Source organism: Paramormyrops kingsleyae, chromosome 6 (genome assembly GCF_048594095.1).
Source record: "Paramormyrops kingsleyae isolate MSU_618 chromosome 6, PKINGS_0.4, whole genome shotgun sequence".
Taxonomy (NCBI): domain Eukaryota; kingdom Metazoa; phylum Chordata; class Actinopteri; order Osteoglossiformes; family Mormyridae; genus Paramormyrops; species Paramormyrops kingsleyae.
The window spans coordinates 39,515,330-39,527,791 of NC_132802.1; the positions used below are offsets into that span (position 1 = coordinate 39,515,330).

Genomic DNA, 12,462 nt, shown 5'->3' on the forward strand with positions numbered 1-12,462 from the left:
CTATCAAATCCATAACTTGACATTAGCAAATCTGGGCAGCCTTTGCATAACTATCAAATACATCAATTAGACCTAGCAAATCTGGCTAGGCCTTGCGTAACTATCAAATCCATAACTTGACATTAGCAAATCTGGGCAGCCTTTGCATAACTATCAAATACATCAATTAGACCTAGCAAATCTGGCTAGGCCTTGCGTAACTATCAAATCCATAACTTGACATTAGCAAATCTGGGCAGCCTTTGCATAACTATCAAATACATCAATTAGACCTAGCAAATCTGGCTAGGCCTTGCGTAACTATCAAATCCATAACTTGACATTAGCAAATCTGGGCAGCCTTTGCATAACTATCAAATACATCAATTAGACCTAGCAAATCTGGCTAGGCCTTGCGTAACTATCAAATCCATAACTTGACATTAGCAAATCTGGGCAGCCTTTGCATAACTATCAAATACATCAATTAGACCTAGCAAATCTGGCTAGGCCTTGCGTAACTATCAAATCCATAACTTGACATTAGCAAATCTGGGCAGCCTTTGCATAACTATCAAATACATCAATTAGACCTAGCAAATCTGGCTAGGCCTTGCGTAACTATCAAATCCATAACTTGACATTAGCAAATCTGGGCAGCCTTTGCATAACTATCAAATACATCAATTAGACCTAGCAAATCTGGCTAGGCCTTGCGTAACTATCAAATCCATAACTTGACATTAGCAAATCTGGGCAGCCTTTGCATAACTATCAAATACATCAATTAGACCTAGCAAATCTGGCTAGGCCTTGCGTAACTATCAAATCCATAACTTGACATTAGCAAATCTGGGCAGCCTTTGCATAACTATCAAATACATCAATTAGACCTAGCAAATCTGGCTAGGCCTTGCGTAACTATCAAATCCATAACTTGACATTAGCAAATCTGGGCAGCCTTTGCATAACTATCAAATACATCAATTAGACCTAGCAAATCTGGCTAGGCCTTGCGTAACTATCAAATCCATAACTTGACATTAGCAAATCTGGGCAGCCTTTGCATAACTATCAAATACATCAATTAGACCTAGCAAATCTGGCTAGGCTTAGCGTAACCAACAAACAGCTTAGGCAGGAGTGCGGGAAAGGGACTGGGACGCACTTAGCCCCGACGCTCGAGCGCCACCCGGAGGCCACTTGGAGAACGCAGCGACTTGGAGACCGGGCACTTGCAGATTCTGAACCGGCACTGCCTGGGAGACGCGTGTACCAAATTCCAAGTCTCTGGAGCCGACGGTGCCTCAGAAATTAAACTGAGAATTAAAGTTGAGAACCAGAGATGCAGCAACACATGTGTTGCTGGGACTCTGATATGGGGAAAAAGGAGCTCGGCCTTGTCAAATGCTCATAACTTTTAACTGGAATGACTGACAAGCATGAAACTTGGAATACTCCCTCATACATAGATCTAGTTGACGCATGCCAAATTTCAGACCCCTGGCTCGTAGGCTTCAGCCGTGACGGACCCCCCAAGTCCTTTATGAGGCCTTTAGCTCCCTTAAATTAGACATTTGAAATTACACCAGACAAGTTCTCTAAGGCGTGGGCTCATGAAATTTTGCAAACTCCCTCATACATACATCTAGTTGACGCATGCCAAATTTCAGACCCCTGGCTCGTAGGCTTCAGCCGTGACGGACCCCCCTAGTCCTTTATGAGGCCTTTAGCTCCCTTAAATTAGACATTTAAAATTACACCAGACAAGTTCTCTAAGGCGTGGGCTCATGAAATTTTGCAAACTCCCTCATACATACATCTAGTTGACGCATGCCAAATTTCAGACCCCTGGCTCGTAGGCTTCAGCCGTGACGGACCCCCCAAGTCCTTTATGAGGCCTTTAGCTCCCTTAAACTAGACATTTAAAATTACACCAGACAAGTTCTCTAAGGCGTGGGCTCATGAAATTTTGCATACTCCCTCATACATAGATCTAGTTGACGCATGCCAAATTTCAGACCCCTGGCTCGTAGGGTCAGGCTAGAGGTGGTGCTGACCAAGGCATTCGCAGTAAGGGACAGCCATTACGCTAAAACCCCTTACCCCCTTCCCGAACCCTAAGACCCCCCTTCCCCAACCATACGAGTGTTTAATGAACCCATCAGTTAAAAAGTATGCCTACCATAACCCCATGCACAGTGACTTGTGGAGGACATGACAAGGGAAAACTGAGACATTAATTAAACAAAGGCCTTTTATTTGCCTGTTCCTATGTAAACTTCAAAGCTTAAGTGCAAAGCAACAAATAAAACAGCTGTGACAAAAATATAAATAAAATAAATAGAAATATAAATACTTAATAGAGGAGATATAAAACAGGGAAGAAAGATGGCCTTTCAGAGAGGCATCCTTCCTCCATATGTAGGGACTGATGATCTGAAATGTAGACAAGCAGAGAGAAAAAAAAAAAAAAAAAAAGCATATGAGCAACAGCAAGCACAACAGTAAAGTATTAGTAACAACCACCATCTTAAATGTTTTAAATGTTCAGTGAAGGTGGCTTACTGTTGCATTTGCTTCAATAAGCCTCGGACGTTATCAATCGTCAGTCGGAGGTCTTTGCAGTGCTGGAGGAGGGTGGGAGACCGGGACAAGACTCTGTTGATCTGAAAGAGACAGTATTCCATTTCAGTCATGCGTGATACATCGGTGGCAGTAACTGATATGATACCAAACAGCATACTAACCGTGTCTGTTCTTATTGGCCGTTCCTGCCAATGGTCCCTGAATTGCTGCCGAAGCATATCCTTCAGGGTCTCAGGATACGTTATCTTGCGTCGGACGAGTGCCTTCTGTGATTTTAAAGAAATGACATTACTTTGATCACTGCACATTATCACAGAGAAATTACCCAAAACATGTTTGAAAAGTTAAAAAAAATAAAATAAAAAAAAAAAAGACGCCTTGGCATTACCCGAGCAAACGGCACTGCTTTTGGCAGAGGACTTGGGACCTGTCAAAGAGATGTGTTCAGTTTGACATGTACACACACACACACACACACACACACGTTATTAATGCTTCAATTACCAAAATTAACCGGTTAAACTTACTTCAAACTCCGACTCCTCCAGCTGCTGCTGCTGCTGCTGCTCCTCCTCCTCCTCCTCCTGCTCCAGCTGCTGGAGGACAACCACCACCTTACACGATGGCTGCGTGCCATGTGCCCCCAGGTCTCCCTCCACCTGGGCAGTGCCACCTGTTGGAAGATATGTTGTTTTAGCCTCACCATAGCTGTTCCCTTGCTGAAGTGATTGACGTGTCTTCCACCACAGGTCGTTTCCACCTTCTGTGGAACATATTAGGGGTAGCAACTGCACCCGGCTGGACTCACCCTGACTACATGTGGCGCCACTGGGGCCTTCCCCGGAGAGCTGGACCGCTGTGGTGACCACCTCATCTGAGGAGGAGGAGGTGGTGACGAGCACAGGAGCTGATCGTCGCCGTCTGCAGCTGAGGGATGGCATGTCGCCCTCCTCGCTCCGAGACTGCCGACCGCCAGAATGCTGCGAACGTGACCAGGATCCCGACCCCTGAGGCACAGAGGAGCTTTGCCTTTTCAGCTTGGCCACCTCCTTCTCCAGGCGTCGGAGCCGCCGTTTCAGCCGTGCCATCTCATCCTCCCTCTGCTTGCGTGCGCCTCTCAAGTCGTGCAACGACCTTCGTGCCGCCGCCTTCTTGGCGATCGCAATCTGGGTTTTGGGCAGGAGGTAATCGTGTGAGATTCTTTAAGATGAACTGCAGCATAGATTTCCTATACAGATACAATTAAATGGAATGGGATGCAATACCAGCCGCTTCAGCTCGTCGCCGTCCAGCGAGTGCCGCAGCTTCAGGTGGCGGTCAATTCGGCTGAGGTTTGTCGCCGGGCAGAGGGGCACGGGGCAATCTATCGGCCCGGCAAATCTGCCCGACGACAAGGAGTTCAGCAGCCTCCTCTCCGCGTTGCTGTCCACCTTGTGCACGGCACGGAGGTGGACCGAAACGTTCTTGTAGACAGCCCGGCAAAGCGGGCAGGCCTGGGGCTTGCGGGGCATGATGGAAAAACACAAAAACAGTACCTGAAATGAAGAAGAAATTTCAAAATTATTAACCATCTAGAAAGAGGCACATTTGATTACATATGGTTCAGAGTCCATTGCTCTACCCATCTAGTGGTACCAAGTACTTAATTATTCAACCATTTAATTTCAATTATAGGTTAAATGGGAGCATAAACCCATTGGTGGAAGAACTGGCGCACCTTGTGGTCACGCACGTATAGGAAGAGGTTGACGTAACCGGTAGGCAACCAAGCATTAACTTCAAAGCCACATATGCACAATCGACTGTTGATTTAAGTTTGTCTAAACATGCAATTAAACAGCGATATACATTGTAACAGCAGCGCTCGTTTCAAACCGGCAGATTACGTTTATCCGAGCAACGCCACGCGGCAAATGGTGGCTCTTGAGTAGCACACACCCGAAATGGCGATTCTACCCCCAACAAACTGCGGCCACGGCGAGTGTTGCGTCAGCTTACAAAGACCAATTAGACAGCCGTATGCATTTCAGAAGCGGCAGATTAATTATATGTCTAGACAAACGCAAAACAGACATATACATTGTAACAGCAGCGTTCGTATCAAAGCGGCAGATTAATTAATTCCCCGTTTAGACAAACGCAAAACAGCCATATACATTGTAACAGCAGCGTTCGTATCAAAGCGGCAGATTAATTAATTCCCCGTTTAGACAAACGCAAAACAGCCATATACATTGTAACAGCAGCGTTCGTATCAAAGCGGCAGATTAATTAATTCCCCGTTTAGACAAACGCAAAACAGCCATATACATTGTAACAGCAGCGTTCGTATCAAAGCGGCAGATTACGTGTATCCGAGCAACGCCACGCGGCAAATGGTGGCTCTTGAGTAGCACACACCCGAAATGGCGATTCTACCCCCAACAAACTGCGGCCACGGCGAGTGTTGCGTCAGCTTACAAAGACCAATTAGACAGCCGTATGCATTTCAGAAGCGGCAGATTAATTATATGTCTAGACAAACGCAAAACAGACATATACATTGTAACAGCAGCGTTCGTATCAAAGCGGCAGATTAATTAATTCCCCGTTTAGACAAACGCAAAACAGCCATATACATTGTAACAGCAGCGTTCGTATCAAAGCGGCAGACTAAGTTTATCTAAACATGGAATTAAACTGCGATATGCTTTGTAAAACAGTTACTTTGAAATCTTAAGTAATGCATTGTCTAAAAAGCGTAAAGTACTTACGAAGTGCTGGGGGAAAACTTCAAATTGAAGATGTACCAATTCGGCTGCTTCTCTGCCCCGTCCCGAATAAACACTAATGAGGAAAGTTAGCTTGCTGCTCACTTATAGGCACGCCCCCGCCCGCGCGCCACCCCCCGTGAAAGAAAATGCTGGCGCAAAGCCCTGAAATACAATTTTGGGTGACTTTCAATGGATACCTCGAGAGAAGTCCCAGAAACCCCTATATATGGCCACGAAGGGCAGAATGTCCTCTTTCACATGCATTTCCAATTATCCTTTTAAGTCGCTCCTACGTCGAGTTATACGCTAATTCATTATGTGGTATTGTCTTTGACCGTAATATAAATGTTTAAACTACATGATGTCTAAGTATGTGGACCGATAATATCCAGACTAGGCAAATCTGTAGTAAGTGTTATACTTGAAATAATTTCAAATTTCAAATTCTAATTAAAGTTCGCGCGCTACTCACTACCCCCACCAAACACCCCCCCCCCCCCCCCCCCCCACCCAGTGAAAGAAAATGCTGACGCAATGCCCTAAATTGCAATTTTCGGTGATTTTGCATAGATACGTGGGGAAAAGTCTGAGACCCATATATGTCCACTTTGGTATGCATTTCAAATTATCCTTTTAGGTCGCTCCTCCGTACAGTTATACGCTAAATGATTTTGTGTACCCTAACCCCCGTCATATAAATGTTTGACCTCCGTAATGTCTTCATGAAGCTCGAGGGGGCCCGCTGTATCGCGGATTTTTCTGTGGAACATATGTAATATATATGTCATTTTCTATCGCGGAAATCTGCGGTTGTATAGTGATCTTTTTTTTTTTTTTACATCCTGCCTGTATAGTGTACTTTGCAGCCTATTCATAACAAACCATGCGGTTTTCAGCAGACACAACGTGTGCTAGACAAAAATTCGGTAGAACAATATTATAATTTATAATAACTAACATATACGTAACATTTAAGCAATACACTAGTAAATAATAAAACACATCTGCTACATACAGGAATACGTAGCCATGCAGTCACGATTCAATGCGAAATGAACATACGCTTCTCATTTGTCACTACGCATATGCTAGACAAGAGTTATTTAGAACAATACGTATTATGAGTTATAACTATAACATGTTATAGTTATAATATAAATATATATATATATAAACATATTATTCTTATAAGTTATTCATATCCTTAGGTGGAGGACATTGCAGTTGATGATGAGCTCTTGTATGACTATGGGGTCAGGAGGAGGTCCTTTGCTGGCGAAGGACTGGACCTGAACTGGATGTGATACAGTAGATGTCCAGTAGATGGCACTCTTACATTATCAATGCATGCGTGTATGGATTTCACCAGTAAACGTTATAAAAGGTATTTCCAGGTCGTGACCAATCATGTATTTCAAAGACACCACACCTGTGTACACATCCAACACAATACATTGGTGTTACTTACTTTAGCCTGTTGGTTCATGGCGGACTAGTCCTAACCCTAAGAGTAATTTAACCATAGGTTCTCAAACTTAACCACCCCCTGATTCTAACCCTGATTCTAAGGGTAATATAACCCTTAGGCATCAGTGCGGGAAAGGGACTGGGACTTTGCCACTTAACCCCGTCGTTCTAGCGCCACCAGGAGGCCACTTGGAGAACGCAGCGACTTGGAGACCGGGCACTTGCAGATTCTGAACCGGCACTGCCTGGGAGACGCGTGTACCAAATTCCAAGTCTCTGGAGCCGACGGTGCCTCAGAAATTAAACTGAGAATTAAAGTTGAGAACCAGAGATGCAGCAACACATGTGTTGCTGGGACTCTGATATGGGGAAAAAGGAGCTCGGCCTTGTCAAATGCTCATAACTTTTAACTGGAATGACTGACAAGCATGAAACTTGGCATACTCCCTCATACATACATCTAGTTGACGCATGCCAAATTTCAGACCCCTGGCTCGTAGGCTTCAGCCGTGACGGACCCCCCAAATCATTATGAGGCCATTAGCTCCCTTACATTAGACATTTAAAATTACACCAGACAAGTTCTCTAAGGTGTGGGCTCATGAAATTTTGCATACTCCCTCATACATACATCTAGTTGACGCATGCCAAATTTCAGACCCCTGGCTCGTAGGCTTCAGCCGTGACGGACCCCCCAAATCATTATGAGGCCATTAGCTCCCTTACATTAGACATTTAAAATTACACCAGACAAGTTCTCTAAGGCGTGGGCTCATGAAATTTTGCATACTCCCTCATACATACATCTAGTTGACGCATGCCAAATTTCAGACCCCTGGCTCGTAGGCTTCAGCCGTGACGGACCACCCAATTAATTTATGAGGCCTTTAGCTCCCTTACATTAGACATTTAAAATTACACCAGACAAGTTCTCTAAGGCGTGGGCTCATGAAATTTTGCATACTCCCTCATACATACATCTAGTTGACGCATGCCAAATTTCAGACCCCTGGCTCGTAGGCTTCAGCCGTGACGGACCCCCCAAATCATTATGAGGCCATTAGCTCCCTTACATTAGACATTTAAAATTACACCAGACAAGTTCTCTAAGGCGTGGGCTCATGAAATTTTGCATACTCCCTCATACATACATCTAGTTGACGCATGCCAAATTTCAGACCCCTGGCTCGTAGGCTTCAGCCGTGACGGACCCCCCAAATCATTATGAGGCCATTAGCTGCCTTACATTAGACATTTAAAATTACACCAGACAAGTTCTCTAAGGCGTGGGCTCATGAAATTTTGCATACTCCCTCATACATACATCTAGTTGACGCATGCCAAATTTCAGACCCCTGGCTCGTAGGCTTCAGCCGTGACGGACCACCCAAATCATTATGAGGCCATTAGCTGCCTTACATTAGACATTTAAAATTACACCAGACAAGTTCTCTAAGGCGTGGGCTCATGAAATTTTGCATACTCCCTCATACATACATCTAGTTGACGCATGCCAAATTTCAGACCCCTGGCTCGTAGGCTTCAGCCGTGACGGACCCCCCAAATCATTATGAGGCCATTAGCTCCCTTACATTAGACATTTAAAATGACACCAGACAAGTTCTCTAAGGCGTGGGCTCATGAAATTTTGCATACTCCCTCATACATACATCTAGTTGACGCATGCCAAATTTCAGACCCCTGGCTCGTAGGCTTCAGCCGTGACGGACCCCCCAAATCATTATGAGGCCATTAGCTCCCTTAAATTAGACATTTGAAATTACACCAGACAAGTTCTCTAAGGCGTGGGCTCATGAAATTTTGCAAACTCCCTCATACATAGATCTAGTTGACGCATGCCAAATTTCAGACCCCTGGCTCGTAGGCTTCAGCCGTGACGGACCCCCCAAGTCCTTTATGAGGCCTTTAGCTCCCTTAAACTAGACATTTGAAATTACACCAGACAAGTTCTCTAAGGCGTGGGCTCATGAAATTTTGCAAACTCCCTCATACATACATCTAGTTGACGCATGCCAAATTTCAGACCCCTGGCTCGTAGGCTTCAGCCGTGACGGACCCCCCTAGTCCTTTATGAGGCCTTTAGCTCCCTTAAATTAGACATTTAAAATTACACCAGACAAGTTCTCTAAGGCGTGGGCTCATGAAATTTTGCAAACTCCCTCATACATACATCTAGTTGACGCATGCCAAATTTCAGACCCCTGGCTCGTAGGCTTCAGCCGTGACGGACCCCCCAAGTCCTTTATGAGGCCTTTAGCTCCCTTAAACTAGACATTTGAAATTACACCAGACAAGTTCTCTAAGGCGTGGGCTCATGAAATTTTGCAAACTCCCTCATACATAGATCTAGTTGACGCATGCCAAATTTCAGACCCCTGGCTCGTAGGCTTCAGCCGTGACGGACCCCCCTAGTCCTTTATGAGGCCTTTAGCTCCCTTAAATTAGACATTTAAAATTACACCAGACAAGTTCTCTAAGGCGTGGGCTCATGAAATTTTGCAAACTCCCTCATACATACATCTAGTTGACGCATGCCAAATTTCAGACCCCTGGCTCGTAGGCTTCAGCCGTGACGGACCCCCCAAGTCCTTTATGAGGCCTTTAGCTCCCTTAGACATTTAAAATTACACAAGACAAGTTCTCTAAGGCGTGGGCTCATGAAATTTTGCAAACTCCCTCATACATAGATCTAGTTGACGCATGCCAAATTTCAGACCCCTGGCTCGTAGGCTTCAGCCGTGACGGACCCCCCAAGTCCTTTATGAGGCCTTTAGCTCCCTTAGACATTTAAAATTACACAAGACAAGTTCTCTAAGGCGTGGGCTCATGAAATTTTGCAAACTCCCTCATACATACATCTAGTTGACGCATGCCAAATTTCAGACCCCTGGCTCGTAGGCTTCAGCCGTGACGGACCCCCCAAGTCCTTTATGAGGCCTTTAGCTCCCTTAAACTAGACATTTAAAATTACACCAGACAAGTTCTCTAAGGCGTGGGCTCATGAAATTTTGCAAACTCCCTCATACATAGATCTAGTTGACGCATGCCAAATTTCAGACCCCTGGCTCGTAGGCTTCAGCCGTGACGGACCCCCCAAGTCCTTTATGAGGCCTTTAGCTCCCTTAAACTAGACATTTAAAATTACACCAGACAAGTTCTCTAAGGCGTGGGCTCATGAAATTTTGCAAACTCCCTCATACATAGATCTAGCTGACGCATGCCAAATTTCAGACCCCTGGCTCGTAGGCTTCAGCCGTGACGGACCCCCCAAGTCCTTTATGAGGCCTTTAGCTCCCTTAAACTAGACATTTGAAATTACACCAGACAAGTTCTCTAAGGCGTGGGCTCATGAAATTTTGCAAACTCCCTCATACATACATCTAGTTGACGCATGCCAAATTTCAGACCCCTGGCTCGTAGGCTTCAGCCGTGACGGACCCCCCTAGTCCTTTATGAGGCCTTTAGCTCCCTTAAATTAGACATTTAAAATTACACCAGACAAGTTCTCTAAGGCGTGGGCTCATGAAATTTTGCAAACTCCCTCATACATACATCTAGTTGACGCATGCCAAATTTCAGACCCCTGGCTCGTAGGCTTCAGCCGTGACGGACCCCCCAAGTCCTTTATGAGGCCTTTAGCTCCCTTAAACTAGACATTTGAAATTACACCAGACAAGTTCTCTAAGGCGTGGGCTCATGAAATTTTGCAAACTCCCTCATACATAGATCTAGTTGACGCATGCCAAATTTCAGACCCCTGGCTCGTAGGCTTCAGCCGTGACGGACCCCCCTAGTCCTTTATGAGGCCTTTAGCTCCCTTAAATTAGACATTTAAAATTACACCAGACAAGTTCTCTAAGGCGTGGGCTCATGAAATTTTGCAAACTCCCTCATACATACATCTAGTTGACGCATGCCAAATTTCAGACCCCTGGCTCGTAGGCTTCAGCCGTGACGGACCCCCCAAGTCCTTTATGAGGCCTTTAGCTCCCTTAAACTAGACATTTGAAATTACACCAGACAAGTTCTCTAAGGCGTGGGCTCATGAAATTTTGCAAACTCCCTCATACATAGATCTAGTTGACGCATGCCAAATTTCAGACCCCTGGCTCGTAGGCTTCAGCCGTGACGGACCCCCCAAGTCCTTTATGAGGCCTTTAGCTCCCTTAAACTAGACATTTAAAATTACACCAGACAAGTTCTCTAAGGCGTGGGCTCATGAAATTTTGCAAACTCCCTCATACATAGATCTAGCTGACGCATGCCAAATTTCAGACCCCTGGCTCGTAGGCTTCAGCCGTGACGGACCCCCCAAGTCCTTTATGAGGCCTTTAGCTCCCTTAAATTAGACATTTGAAATTACACCAGACAAGTTCTCTAAGGCGTGGGCTCATGAAATTTTGCAAACTCCCTCATACATAGATCTAGTTGACGCATGCCAAATTTCAGACCCCTGGCTCGTAGGCTTCAGCCGTGACGGACCCCCCAAGTCCTTTATGAGGCCTTTAGCTCCCTTAGACATTTAAAATTACACAAGACAAGTTCTCTAAGGCGTGGGCTCATGAAATTTTGCAAACTCCCTCATACATACATCTAGTTGACGCATGCCAAATTTCAGACCCCTGGCTCGTAGGCTTCAGCCGTGACGGACCCCCCAAGTCCTTTATGAGGCCTTTAGCTCCCTTAAACTAGACATTTAAAATTACACCAGACAAGTTCTCTAAGGCGTGGGCTCATGAAATTTTGCAAACTCCCTCATACGTAGATCTAGTTGACGCATGCCAAATTTCAGACCCCTGGCTCGTAGGCTTCAGCCGTGACGGACCCCCCAAGTCCTTTATGAGGCCTTTAGCTCCCTTAAACTAGACATTTAAAATTACACCAGACAAGTTCTCTAAGGCGTGGGCTCATGAAATTTTGCAAACTCCCTCATACATAGATCTAGCTGACGCATGCCAAATTTCAGACCCCTGGCTCGTAGGCTTCAGCCGTGACGGACCCCCCAAGTCCTTTATGAGGCCTTTAGCTCCCTTAAACTAGACATTTGAAATTACACCAGACAAGTTCTCTAAGGCGTGGGCTCATGAAATTTTGCAAACTCCCTCATACATACATCTAGTTGACGCATGCCAAATTTCAGACCCCTGGCTCGTAGGCTTCAGCCGTGACGGACCCCCCAAATCATTATGAGGCCATTAGCTCCCTTACATTAGACATTTAAAATTACACCAGACAAGTTCTCTAAGGTGTGGGCTCATGAAATTTTGCATACTCCCTCATACATACATCTAGTTGACGCATGCCAAATTTCAGACCCCTGGCTCGTAGGCTTCAGCCGTGACGGACCCCCCAAATCATTATGAGGCCATTAGCTCCCTTACATTAGACATTTAAAATTACACCAGACAAGTTCTCTAAGGCGTGGGCTCATGAAATTTTGCATACTCCCTCATACATACATCTAGTTGACGCATGCCAAATTTCAGACCCCTGGCTCGTAGGCTTCAGCCGTGACGGACCACCCAATTAATTTATGAGGCCTTTAGCTCCCTTACATTAGACATTTAAAATTACACCAGACAAGTTCTCTAAGGCGTGGGCTCATGAAATTTTGCATACTCCCTCATACATACATCTAGTTGACGCATGCCAA

At 45.3% G+C, this 12,462-nt stretch overlaps 1 protein-coding gene across 4 annotated transcripts; it reads right to left on the reverse strand.

The window, feature by feature from the left end:
- Nucleotides 1–2,526: 2,526 nt before the first annotated feature.
- On the reverse strand, nt 2,527–5,421 carry LOC140591811 (uncharacterized). 4 transcript variants are annotated; one of them, XM_072713250.1, is made up of 5 exons: nt 5,322–5,421; nt 3,834–4,103; nt 3,096–3,734; nt 2,957–2,995; nt 2,527–2,834 (listed from the first exon to the last, which is right to left on the reverse strand). In XM_072713250.1, exons 2-5 carry the CDS (start codon nt 4,077–4,079, stop codon nt 2,544–2,546), a joined length of 1,215 nt encoding a protein of 404 aa, XP_072569351.1. In that variant the 5' UTR covers nt 4,080–4,103; nt 5,322–5,421; the 3' UTR covers nt 2,527–2,543. The 4 variants fall into 4 exon arrangements, with proteins under 4 accessions (XP_072569351.1, XP_072569353.1, XP_072569352.1 ...); XM_072713252.1 differs by having other exon boundaries at nt 3,096–3,241; nt 3,377–3,734; nt 3,834–5,344; XM_072713251.1 differs by having other exon boundaries at nt 2,527–2,648; nt 2,730–2,834; nt 3,834–5,344.
- Nucleotides 5,422–12,462: the final 7,041 nt, after the last annotated feature.

Coding starts and splice junctions, on each gene's coding strand:
- LOC140591811 (XM_072713249.1), bottom strand. CDS start 4,139: ATGGTTAATAATTTTGAAATTTCTTCTTCATTTCAGGTACTGTTTTTG. Junction 2,996..3,095: donor TGGAGGAGTCGGAGTTTGAA/GTAAGTTTAACC, acceptor TCTCTTTGACAG/GTCCCAAGTCCTCTGCCAAA. Junction 2,835..2,956: donor AAGCAGTGCCGTTTGCTCGG/GTAATGCCAAGG, acceptor TTAAAATCACAG/AAGGCACTCGTCCGACGCAA.